General features: G+C 43.7%; 1 protein-coding gene across 1 annotated transcript in view; it reads right to left on the bottom strand.

Annotated features, from left to right (window-relative positions):
• The window catches only part of stxbp5l (syntaxin binding protein 5L), a gene marked incomplete at its 5' end in the record, with an annotated part of 431,930 nt that overhangs the window by 53,104 nt on the left and 365,608 nt on the right, over positions 1 to 13,218 (bottom strand). Inside the window, one exon of the mRNA XM_080753048.1 lies at positions 10,803 to 10,868. Within this exon, the coding sequence (XP_080609174.1) occupies positions 10,803 to 10,868 (66 nt within the window). The remainder of the gene's footprint in view (positions 1 to 10,802; positions 10,869 to 13,218) is intronic.

Genomic DNA, 13,218 nt, shown 5'->3' with positions numbered 1-13,218 from the left:
CCAAAATAGGGATGCCACGATGACAGTGGTTAATAAATTAACGGTTGCATTAAACAATAAAAGGCTTATCTAAATGATAACACGGGTCACGTGTGGATGGACGGGGCATCGATTGCGACGAAATCAGATTAATCTGCTGAAACACTTCAGACAGTGGTGTAAAGTAACTAAGTACATTTACTCAGGTACTGTACTTAAGTACACTTTTGAGTTAATTGTACTTTACTTGAGTATATCCAATTTACAATACTTTTACTTCTACTCCACTACATCTCGGATCCAAATATTGTACTTTTACTCCACTGCATTTATTTGAAAACTTTATTTACAAAGTTACTTTGCGGATATAAATTATAATATTATAAAACACACATAAACCACTTTAGCCCTATTTTATACCTAGGCTGTTTGAAAATAGCCGATCTACAAGCTCACAACGCATCGTGCTGCGATGCGTTGTGAGCTTGTAGATCTGCTATTTTCAAACATTTTGTACTTTTACATTTGTTACTTTAAGAACTTGTTGATACCAATACTTTCATACTTTTATTCGAGTACATTTTGAATTCCGGACTTTTACTTGTAACAGAGTACATCTACATTGCAGTATTGATAATGGGAGTACTTTTTCCACCACTGACTTCAGAGAATTTGAGGTTAAACGTGAACAGTAGGGAGTTGGCATAATGTCACCCCCTGCTGTCTGATGACCCAGATGACGCCCCTGGGTTTGGGGTGGGGTGGGGTGGGGGGTGGAGAGAGTCCCCATAAATACGAGTACCATGGCAAAAGCTGCAACAGACGAGGCTTACTAGAAACACAGTCCGATTGCATGCACCGTCCAACATCAAAACCACTTGCTGGTCCAAAACACTCCGTCCCCACCCCCCACCCCCACCACACCCCCAATCACCAAACAATGAATGGCACCCCCCAAGCAAGATGACGGAGCGAGGAGGGACACAGCACAGGATCCATCCGTTTTGGACGACATTGACCCCTCTTACCATTGTCCAGTAAGTAAAAGACTGGACTGCAGTGGCTGTGGCCTCTCAGACTGGCCAGGGGCTCTGGTTGCAGGACGCGGGGGTCATTGTGTAGGGAGGTTGGGTAATGAACTGGAATAGAGGAGCCCACAGAACACACACACACTTTTCAGGGCAAGAGAGAGAGAGAAGGGGGAGTAGAGAGAGAGAGAGAAATACACAGCGGGGTTGAATTGGGGGGGAGGAAAGAGACCTGCAGGTGAGAGGTCATACCTATGAGGAGGTTTGTGATGACACAGTGGTTAAAGGTTACATGCTATACCGTTAAGGGTCTTCTTTCCACTATGAAGGGTAACCCAGAACATTCATTCTAAAACGGCTAGTTCCATTCCTTGATTCTGATTGGCTGGTTTCCCTTTAATTGCTGTGGTATCTGAGACTATAACCCCCACCTTGAATCAGTTTATATCAAAGCCAGGTGCGTCATTTCTTTCCACAGTGCTGTGAGGCTGAACTAGAGAAGGGAACGTTTGATTTTCTCTCAAATCCTGCCGTGCGGGTGCTTCTAAGCACCGCCCGCATGCATACCTAACGCCTCTCAGCCGGTGTAAAATACCCGGTAACCACTTGCCTCTTGTGGCTTATTGCTTCAATAACCTGAAACGGCCCAGAAGTTCTGTGATAGCTTTTTTCCCCCTCATGTTTACGTGTCCATTATAACCAGAAACACCTCTGAAGGTGAAGGTAGGCTACGTCACAAAATGAAACTCATAAAAAAAGTTTCATTTCGTGACATTTTAGAAGAAAATCTTTTATTTCTTGGTTCCCAAAACACAGGGTTAGTGTCATTAGCAAGACAGGGTGTATGAAATATGACATATGAAAAAAATAGTATAAAAAATAGAATAGTACTATTTAAATAGAGACTATACCAGTATGTCTATGTTTCATTTACTTCTACTACAACTACCGCACGACCACTACTACAATGACTCACTACAGCCGCTATCACCAAAAAACACAAACAACTAATCACTACACAAAGGTGCAGCCGCCACTACTAGGCCATTGCAGCCTGTACGTAACTATAGCCCACTGAGCATGCCGTCTAAAAGCACATAATGTTTAATGCATGCGCTGAAAGATAACATCTTTTTTAATGCGACACTTTCAGCTTTAACGCAACAGGAGTGAAATGATTTTGAAGAAGATTTCCAGATCAAAGTGCCTTCTTGATCTGACGATCACATAGTTAACCATCTCGGCATGGCACTTATCTCCCAGCGTGGAGAAAAAAGGGAAAACGTCAAATGAAACGCTTGGTTGGGATGCGTGTAACTGTTCAAAGCTTCACTAGGAGAGATTCTGCCATGGAGCGCCACAGGTGGCACAGGCTCAAATGCAACCCCAGCACTGGCTGTTAGGTTCCCCAGCGTTCTGTCCCCGTCCTCCGAGAAGCTGCGTTCTAAATATATCGTGCTAGGTCAGCGCCGCTCGCCGCAGTGTCAGCTCATTAGCCCGTCTCACGACTGATACCTGGTCAACCAAGGCTAGCCTACATCCACCCCGTTGTGTGAGCCGCCACGTTTTTCCTTTCAGAGACGTCTGTTTATGAGGCAAAAACACACAATAACACACCCCGGGGATGTCAAAGAAAAGGAAAAGCGACACGGTAACAAGAGGGGATGGCGGTAGGAGCAGCGGCACCAACAAGGCGTCAATCGAAGGGGCTTAATGGCGATAGGAGGACGTCTGTCGGAGTGGTGGAGGCGGGGAGAGAAAAGATAGGCTTGTCTCGTCTCGTCTCGTCATGAGGACTGAAGTTATGGACATGTTGATGATGCCAGGGTTTCTTAATAAGGTGTAGAGTTGGGGGGCTGGCAGGTGTGACAGCCAGACAGAACTCTAATGGCCTCAGAGAGGTGGTAGAAGAGAGAGAATTACAAAACCGCAAGTTTCTGTCGACCAAGGGAGGAGTAAACGTCCACAAATGGACGTTGTGGTCATTAAAAACTACACAAAGGACCAAACAACTCCTTGCTCCACCTTGAGACTCTCTTCTTGTTTCAGGACCAGGCAGTGGTTGTATATGGGTGTATAGTAGGGCATTAACGACTTGTGATTTTTGCAAGTCGACTCGACTCAGTCAAAAGTTGAGTTGACGTCGACTTTATCGTTTGATGACGTCATCACACATCACACACAATCCCCAGATGATTAACTTAATGTGAAACATTGTTTTCTCACTCAACTGTAAACAAACCCACATACATTTAAGTGTCTAGAGGGTATCTTCACATTTCTAAAGTGCCAATTTAAGGACTTTTGAATCTCTAAAATGGCAAATTAAACATTGTCCAAATTGTCAAATATATAGGGAGGCAGAAATTGTGAAAATAGCCGATCTACATGCTCACAACGCCTCCATCGCGATGCGTTGTGAGCATGTAGATCTGCGCCTGCATTTCCCGCACAAGATCAGTAAAACAACATAGTCAGAAAAATGTAGTACTTGGTCATAAACTGTACATGCTAAAATGTCTCAAAATGTAAGCTGACTACTTTCAATTAACTAGGCCTATAGGGGTTACTTTAGTTTAAAAATCTATGTAAAATTAAGTTCAACTGAAAATTGTATTGCAAGTGGCCAGTCTTACGCCACGAAAGCTGTCTCCACTGATATATCGCTAATTGGCGAAATGTTGTCTTCCTCTCTGAGCAAAAAGGGGAAATGAAAATGGACACGACTCAATATAAAAGGTGTCAGCCTGTGTCTCATTCAAGCCTCGTCTCTCCATCTCAGACGTCCTTTGGTTTCCCTTCTATCTGACTAATTGACACAGTGACGGGCTGGGAACGGAATGTCCTGACCGTGACCTGGGTCTCTGCCACCACATGCTTCATTCACTGCTAATCGACGTCGCTCATAGAGGGGAACAAAAGAGACCTTTCACTGTCTCCTTCAAATACTTCCCCATTTAAGCTTAAAGCTGACCTAAAGTCATGGCTCCACGCACATTCAAATTGTACTTAGCTAGATGTGTTGCCCGGCTAGCATTTCTGCAGGGTTGTACACGGAGGCAGGACCCCTACCTCCTTTCATGTCATGCGTTTAATGTATTCTACATTAGTGTGTAGCTGTTTTTTGTTACATTATTGTTTAGTCTACCTGTTTGAATGTTGACTGTTTAATGGACTACAATGGAAACAAGCCTCTGGCTTTGTGTGTCAACCATTCTGTGTGCTTTTAACTCTGCATGTACCTTAATAACGTATCCTAGTCAATCAATCAAAATGGGCCTAGAGTAAACAGCAGGAATGGGGTTGTGGGCAATGGTAGAAGAAGTACTCTTCCAAAGAGTTAAATACCGCCTCAGTACTCACTTAGGTGATAGCTTATCACCTAAAATTTGAGGTGATAGCTCTTCACCTTGGACTCTGATAAAGCCTTAACACTGAGCCTTCATGAAACTCTCTAAAAGAACGTTTTTTAAATTCCTGAATCAAATCGGCATCAATCGGACCATAACAACTCATCTTAAGGTCCAGACGGGATGGCCTTTTAGGAGACATGATATTTCCATGGGACGGCCACTGTGTACATCTCTGTCTCAGGGTAACCATAACCTTTCAAAGTTTCTCAGGAGACCTGAACCAGTCAGCCCTTGACATTCTGCTGCGCACGCCAGCCCAGGCCTCCTATGTGAACAGACACGTGACAGACACACGCATCCATACTGGGACAATCCAAGACACTACGGACCCTTAGATCATTTACCTGACAGACTATGTCTCCTCTAAAATATCACGCCTGTCATAATCTTATGAGAAGGCGGCAAGGCCGATCAGAGGTGAGGAGTGTACTTTCAATCAATGCATTTAGGACAGGAGAAGCAGTTTTACAACGATCCATGCAAGCACTGCATGGTTGGGCCCGGTTTGGACCCGAAACATGAACAAGCGAAAGGCCTCCACCAATGGGCTTGATACACGGGCTTGCAGATGGAAGTAGTAAATTGTGTACAAAGGTTGATCATACTAATGGGTTCATGATGTCATCATCAAATCAGTGGGCTCAACCCGGAATCATCCCTTGGGACACTTGTACTGGGTGAGCAACTCTCGTTGAGATTAGTAGGCAAGGGAGGTTGTTTGCGTTCTCCAGGTAATATGTAGCTCTATGGGCTGGCCTTCACATTGTTCAAGAACAAATGCACTTCCTCTTTCCTGTCTCACTATACAAATAGGAATGTAGCAGTTACAGCGCCCTCTACACTGCAACGCAAGTTTGCATTGTCCTCGGGTAATTCTATGTATTTATCAGAATGTATCATCAGTTTGCTACAGTAACTCGTTAGAAATAGCCCTGGCAAATCCCTGTTTGTACATTCAAATAATGCTGTCTTCTAAATTACATGCAAAATGTCTGACATTATCCAACGTATTCAGTGCTGTGATCTACCTGTAACGCACGTACAGTTTACGGCGTCTGCTGTCGGAAATAAAAATATGAATAGCGTCTGCCCTCGTGAACCTTTCAAAGTAGCGTATTTGTTAGGCATTATGCACTGGCGTATGCGCTGGCCACACGAATAGCCACGGATCATACTTGCACACTATCCAAACCTCCACCGGCTGTCCCTCCGTCACTCCCTCCGTCACTCCCTCTGTCACACGTCACACGTCACACTTTTGCCCTGCTCATATCTCTGCAACCGTTGCCCCGATCCATGCCAGATTTTGCACACACACTCCTTGCCTGCCAAACTACAACCTCCAAGGACCCCCGGAGTTTCGGGGACCCCCAGGTCCCTGGGGGACCCCCAGGTGTAAAAAATTACCAAATGTGCAAAAATGACCAAATGACCACCCCAACGGGGCTGCTCTCTCTGTGTCACACACACACACACACACACACACACACACACACACACACACACACACACACACACACACTCTCTCTCTCTCTCAAACATAATGTGTGACCTGCCAAGTGGCAAGGAATGTTGCCACTGTCCTCTCTCTCTCACACACACACACACACACACACACACACACACACACACACACACACACACACACACACACACACACACACACACACACACACACACACACACACACACACACACACACACACACACACACACACACCCCTTCACACCAGGGAGTCCAGGAAGGATGAGCCTCCATGCTTAAATAAACAGACCTGGGTCCACTATCAAGATCTGCCTGTGGGTGTGTCTACTTTTAGCAGGAGAGCTTGCATCTTGCATGCTAGTATTGGCATTTCTCCCAAACTCAATGAAGACAACACACAAGATTTGAAGACTCAATTTTCTTTATTGGGCTAGACATTTTCGTTTTCTTTTTTGCAACTATTTTTAAAGAAACAAATCTATTTTGCATTATTAAGAATTGAGTCTCCTTTTTTTTTTTACATGCCATTTTTGTACATGTCTCCATTCAATAAAACAAACTTCACTGAGTTCATTGTCTTGAGTTAAATTGCTGAAAGTAGGCCTGCCTAATACAAGTGTAACTATACACGCTGAAACTCTGGAGTGTCAGGTGATCATTGCTGAAACCTCAGAACAATAGCCACATATTAGCAACCATAAATACAGATGCCCACCCTTTAGCTAACAGAAACTGCTTTTGTAAATGCTGGAATGTTAAAAAGGTCATCTCTTTCACTTTCAATTGTATACATTAGCTATTGTTCATAACTACACAGTCATGTCATCAAAATGCATCTGTCCCATCTAGCGCCACCATCTGGCTGATTTTTAAAAAACACATTTTTGGACACTGCTCCTACAGAATTTGCCCTAAAATCACACAAACCACTACACAGTATCTCTACAGTCACCCTGCTCCTACAGATTTTGCCCTAAAATCATGCACACCAGTACACAGTATCTCTACAGTCATGGAATCACAACGCATCTGTCCCATCTAGCGCCACCATCAGGACGATTTTGCACAAACTACTTTTTGGCCTATTTATGGAGATAAGCGACCAACGGTCGCTTATCTCCCGATTAGGGAGTCTTACTGGTAGTATGCCCTCAAAACAAGTCTAGAACACACCACTGGACGTATCTGTGCTCCTCTAGCAGGTTTCAGAGTGGAATCCATTTCATGCCTCCTTGATTTTTTTTTCCCGTTCCAATTGTCTCGCTGGCCAAGGACATGCAAATGGTTGTCTCTGCTGGGTTGACAAGGACAAACCAACCAGAGACAAATGTGTTAAACCACTGAGAAAGAAGACATCAAATGGTGTATCATTCCTGTACTTCTGAAGCTGCTGGCTTATGTGTGACGTGTGTACAAAATGCCTGGTTCTTGGTTATTGCACAGAGCATTGGAGGAGACGCCTGGCTCCACGTCTCTCCTTCACCACTTTCATCCTTATTTCCAGCATGTCATATAGGCACAAAAAAGAAAACTTGATGTGTGTAATATTGAAAAGAGACCAAAGTGTAGTTGTAATGGGTAAACATGGAGAGGCCAGTGGGGAGGCTTCTTCTCATCTCAACACACACACACACACACACACACACACACACACACACACACACACACACACACACACACACACACACACACACACACACACACACACACACACACACACACACACACACACACACACACACACACACACACACACACACCATCATTGATCATAGTCATCATGTCCATGCCCGTTGCACACCACGCATTTCAAGTAACTAATAAGACACACATTACAACTAACAGTTTACTAATCTCGTACCTATAGCTTATAGATCTGCTATTTTCAACGCACGACACCACTGCGTGTCAAGGTATGAATTGGGCCTCTCTCTCTCTCTCTCTCTCTCTCTCTCTCTCTCTCTCTCTCTCTCTCTCTCTCTCTCTCTCTCTCAAACTGTCATCTCTCTCTCTCTCTCTCTCTCTCTCTCTCTCTCTCTCTCTCTCTCTCTCTCTCTCTCTCTCTCTCTCTCTCTCTCTCTCGCTCTCTCTCTCAAACTGTTGGCTAATGGTTATTATTTCTCTTGGCCCAGCGCTCCACCTGCTCCGTCCTTCTGTTGTGCTGTGAACATGAAACCGTAGCTTATTCAGAGGATGTCTGGTACAGCTGCTGAGCTGGGGGGGGGGGGGGGGGGGGGTGATGGGTTGAAATAGAGTGCAGCGGAGAAATTGTCGGAGTCATGGAGGAGAGAACAGAGTAATGCCTCTGTCGCACGACAGTGCCTCTTGCCGATAAGAAGGGTTCTCGACGGCAAGGGTATTCCAATATTTAATTAAATTAAGAAAATATAGGATGCCAATTAAGGCAAAACTATAATATAGTTTTGCCTTATTTGGCCTCCTATTTAGATTTAATTGAATATTGGAATACTCAAATACTTAAGCGATTCATCCTTTTTTTTATATATATTATTTAAAAAAAAATCCAAAACAACCCTTGGTGTAAATTGCTATTGTTGAGATCGACCTCCCAATTACTTCAATTCATCAAACATTGGAATGAATAATTGGGTGAATAATTGATATAGAACTAATATCCTCTTAAAAGGGTCTATACAAGGCCTGGCTGATGTTGTAGTTTGTTCTCCAGTTCAGGTTAAAAACTACAGCAGATTAAAACATGGCTGACCAGTCAGAAACACAGCTGCACCAAATGAACGAGTCTGTTGTGTCCAAAGCCAAGGACATGCCAATGTGCAAGCATGATTTTAGGTGTGTCATTACTGTCTACAGACAGTATCCTTGCCCCTTCTTTGTATATACTGTTTGTTTAAGAATTACTGTCTTTGTTTTGTTTTTCTTTACATATCTACTGCATAGTACTGTGTTCTATCTGTCTGTCATTCAATGTTATATGAGATACTTCAATGGTTTCCAGTGGAAATAAGCTTAGTCTTTTCATGGATCTCCTTTTAGTAGACCTTGTACCAGTGAACTGTACCGTCATGAAACTGTACCTTTTCCTATGCAAACTTCTAATAAAGTCTTCAATCAATCAATCAATACTGTAAGTGGCTCTGGATTAAGATCATCTGCTAAATGCCTACCTTCTAAATTGTATTGACACACCTACAATCTAACACACCCATTATTAAAGGACTTTTTCACCTCTGGTGACAACCAGATCTTATTTTATTGTTGTTTGGGACACGATCAACACAATCCTGAGTTATTTTTTGTGTTCAATATGTGTTTTGAGATATGTTAGTATTTCAGCATGCCACAAAGCATCATGCAAAATGCATCATTGAAGCATGCTACAAAGCGGGGACTGCCCCATAGGTCGAACTCCCGTTGGGTGGAACAGCGTTGGCAGGTTAGATAATCACCCGCGTCACGGTTACTGAGGTTAGGTTTAGGGTTAGGGTTAGGTTTTGGTGGTCGGACCAAAGGGTGTTCGACCTAATCACATGTTACAGTACCTGCAAAGCATCATATGATGCAAAATGCATCATATGATGCTTTGTGGCATGTTGAAATACTAAAATATCTGAAAACACAGATTGAACACAAAAAATAACTTGATCTTGTCCCAAACAACAATAAAATAAGATCTGGTTGTCCCAGAGGTGAAATGGTCCTTTAATGTGTTGTGCTGTGTTCAAAACTACAGCAGGGTAAAAGCATCATGCCACCCATGCTTTTACCCTGTTGTAGTTTTTAACCTGAAGTTGAAAAACAAAACTACAAAATCAACCTTTAAGGTTTCATGCCCCTTTAAGGGCTTCAACAATAGTTGTTCACTGCTAGAATATGCTAATACCTCTGGCGGCACGGTCGCCAATTTAAACAACAGGCAATTTACATGGAGTGACAGGTGGTGTCCGCAGTCTCCGCACGACTGAGCGGACGCCATATCAAGTGATGCACGACGAGGAAAGCGGTGGAATAATAGGTAGAAATGGAAGTAGGGTGAATGGGGGAGTGTGTGTGTGTGTGTGTGTGTGCAGGTGGGTGTACTGTACGTGTGCATGTGTGCGTGTGTGAGCGTGTGCGTGCACGTGTGCGAGAGTTGTTACCAGGGGTGTCGCACCAAATTCTGGGCCCTGGGTACTTTAAGTATTGAAAAATAGCAGATATACAAGCTCACAGCGCAGCACCGAGTGCCGCGCTGCAAGCTTGTAGATCTGCTATTTTTTGAAAAACCGTGAACATTTGTTTAAGTCTTTGAATCTTTCAAATCCTAAGTTTTAAAAAACAAAACTATGTTTCTATGTCAGTGGTGCTCAATCCTTTTCATGTGAAGGACCCCCAGAATTATATGTATTTCGCCAAGGACCCAATCTCAAAATATGTAATTCCAGGGACCCCCCAGAAGCAAAATTTGAGTTACAAATGTTCGCTTATACATATACAATTTATATACATAAAAATACATTATATTCAAAGATTTGCACACATTTTCACGACTTTTCAGAAATAGCAGATCTACAAGCTCGCAGCGGCGGCACTCGGTGCCACACTGTGAGCTTGTATATCTGCTATTTTTCAATAGCCAAAGTATAAAATAATTAACCCATTTAGAACGGGTACACATTTTGTGTATCATTATTTTATGCTTTAACTATTGAAAAATAGCAGATATACAAGCTCACAGCGCGGCACCGAGTGCCGCGCTGCGAGCTCGTAGATCTGCTATTTTTGAAAAGTCGTGAACATTAGAATTTTGACCCGATTCTATAAGTGTCTTTTGAATCCTTCTAATTCTAGGCCTAAATGGGTTAAGACCCCTCCACCTTGGGCCCTAGAGAATCGGTCCCACTTTTCCACCCCCTTTGTGACGCCCCTGGTCGTTACCTGAGGTGGGTGACTTGCTTCTCTCCATGTCCATGGACTGCTGGTTGTCGGAGAGTTCCGTAAGGCCTGCATGCCGCCGCCGCCGCCGGGAGGAGGACAGGGAGGTGGAACAGACAGAGCGTGTCAACTGTCACTTCATGGTCACATCTGTTTGTTGTGCTCAGCCCCTCACTCACGTCCCCAAGACACAGCTCGGAAAACATTTTCCGTCTCTCGACAGTCTCTGCTTGGTATGGTTATTTACGATGGGCATACCGATATTTCCTACAGTATGTAGGTATGTGGAACATTTTTACATGAAGGAGGAAGGCAAATATGAATAATAATATCCAGTTTTATTTCTCTGTTACATGTGGGAAAACTATTTTGGGGGAAAGATCGGTAGACTGTAAATAATATAGTAATATAATAATACAAGCTCAGTGGCCTTGTGGTTAATCCTCGGCCGAGTCGGAGTTAAACAGTACCAAAGATTAAATGGATGAAATGCTTACCCCGCTTAATTGGCACTGATTGGGGGCACTTGTACAGTACATTGTACAGTACATCAAGCCCCCACACTGACCTATAATAGTCGGGGACCCACAAGGAATAGGGTCGAACCTGTGATTTTCTGCCGTACTTTTTAATTTCTGTTTTATCTATTAGTTTGGTCATTAAGGTCCACAGAATGAGAGGCCTGCTCTGCCGGAAACATCGCGAAAAAAGTTGTATATTCACTGTCCCATTGACACCGCTATACAGGAAAAGAACAGTTAAAAAAAAGAAAACAATGTGAGGGGTCTAACTAAGGGTTCTTCATGATTCTGAATCCATTGCAAACATTTGTTTTGCATGAAAAACATTCCTTAGGCTACATTTCGGCCCGGCCCCAAAACTGTGAAAAGTGGAAAATAAGTGATGCCGAAATTTAGCCCAAGGAATGTTTTTCATGCAAAACAAATGCTTCCAATGGATTCAGAATGATGAAGAACCCCTCCCATGATTTCTTTTCTTTTTTTAATATTTCTAGTGGAGTCGATGGGACAGGGAATATACAAATGGCCATAACTTTTTTTCGTGATGTTTCCGGCAGAGCAGACCTCTCATTTTGTGGACCTTAACTCAATTCCTGCGATCCCCGTCGAAACCGGATATTTCCCGCTGTACCACTCTGCGATGCCCGTCGATCCCGGAAATTTAATTAGCTTTAATCATTATGAAACAATTAAAAGTATGGTCGCTGTATATAGCCGCTTCGGAGACTTTAGGCCCGTCTCCTAACTGTATCCGGTCGTATTTCCTGTTTAGACCGGATCTAGGTTTCCATATCCGGTCTGAGAGCCAATCGCAGCTTCCGTCCCATAGGTTTGCGTTGTAAACAGAGGAAGGAGCTGGACGGTCATATAATCGTCTTTTTTCACGCGTTCTTTTTTATTTGATAGCTGTTTGATTCTTGTGCCTGCCTGGCATATGATCCGCGCACATATCGTCTGCTATGTGCATGAACGTGTCCACGTGTTACCATAGCGCACAGCTGGCTGTTTCCAATGTTTTCTTATGTAAATACTGGCGCTTACAGCAGGATACTGCCTGGCAACGGATTTGTCTATTCCAATGGATTTTTTTTTATTCGAAAGCTGTCATCTTGTCTACCGGTCTACTACATGAGTCGCACACAGCTCATGCACTATGCGTGCATGTGCCCACGTTAAAAGGTAAGGACAATTTGGCAACAGTTCAGCCTATGTTTAAAATAGCAGCATATGAGTTAATGACCAAACGAATAGATAAAACAGAAATAAAAGGTACGCCAGAACATCACAGGTCCTCTCACATTTTGGTGACTGGGTCCCCAGCTATAAGGGCCACATGGCTCAGAAACTGCTGGTACCCAAGACTATACTTTCTTCCTCACTGTTCTGAAGGAGCAGAGCGGCTGAACACAGAGAAACCAGAGCTGATCAGGCCTGCACGGCAACGTTTCACTCCTTAAGTGTGTCGTGTGTGTGTCGTGCGATTCTCCCCATTGATCGGTTTTCAGATTGCGTGGTTCATCTTCACCGTGGCGGCATTGTTGTCAAGAAGCGATGCAGTGCAAGCCTTTTTACTCCCAAGGACAATGTACGGTTGAGACGAAACAAAATACCAACCTGGTCCCTGCAAGATCGTGCAGATCTTCGATCAGAGTCCCAGTAATATCCCTCCCCCCCTCGGGTCGGCGCAGGGCGATAAAAGCCGCGTTCATTAATAAACCATGTATACTTCATTGACTGGAGTCCCCCAGGGCTCTAAACCAGGGTTAGGGTTTAATAACTTTATCCCAGAACAGCGATGCTATTGGGTTCATATGGTTACGGCTCATTTCACTTGCATGTGCCATTATTTCAGACTTTTTGACTTTAAGCAGTATTATGTAAAACTCTGTTCCCTTCAA

The sequence above is a fragment of the Nannobrachium achirus genome, assembly GCF_963921795.1.
Source record: "Nannobrachium achirus genome assembly, chromosome: 22".
In the NCBI taxonomy this organism is placed as follows: domain Eukaryota; kingdom Metazoa; phylum Chordata; class Actinopteri; order Myctophiformes; family Myctophidae; genus Nannobrachium; species Nannobrachium achirus.
Note: the sequence above shows the minus strand (reverse complement) of the source record. Positions and strands in the feature narration are given on the sequence as shown.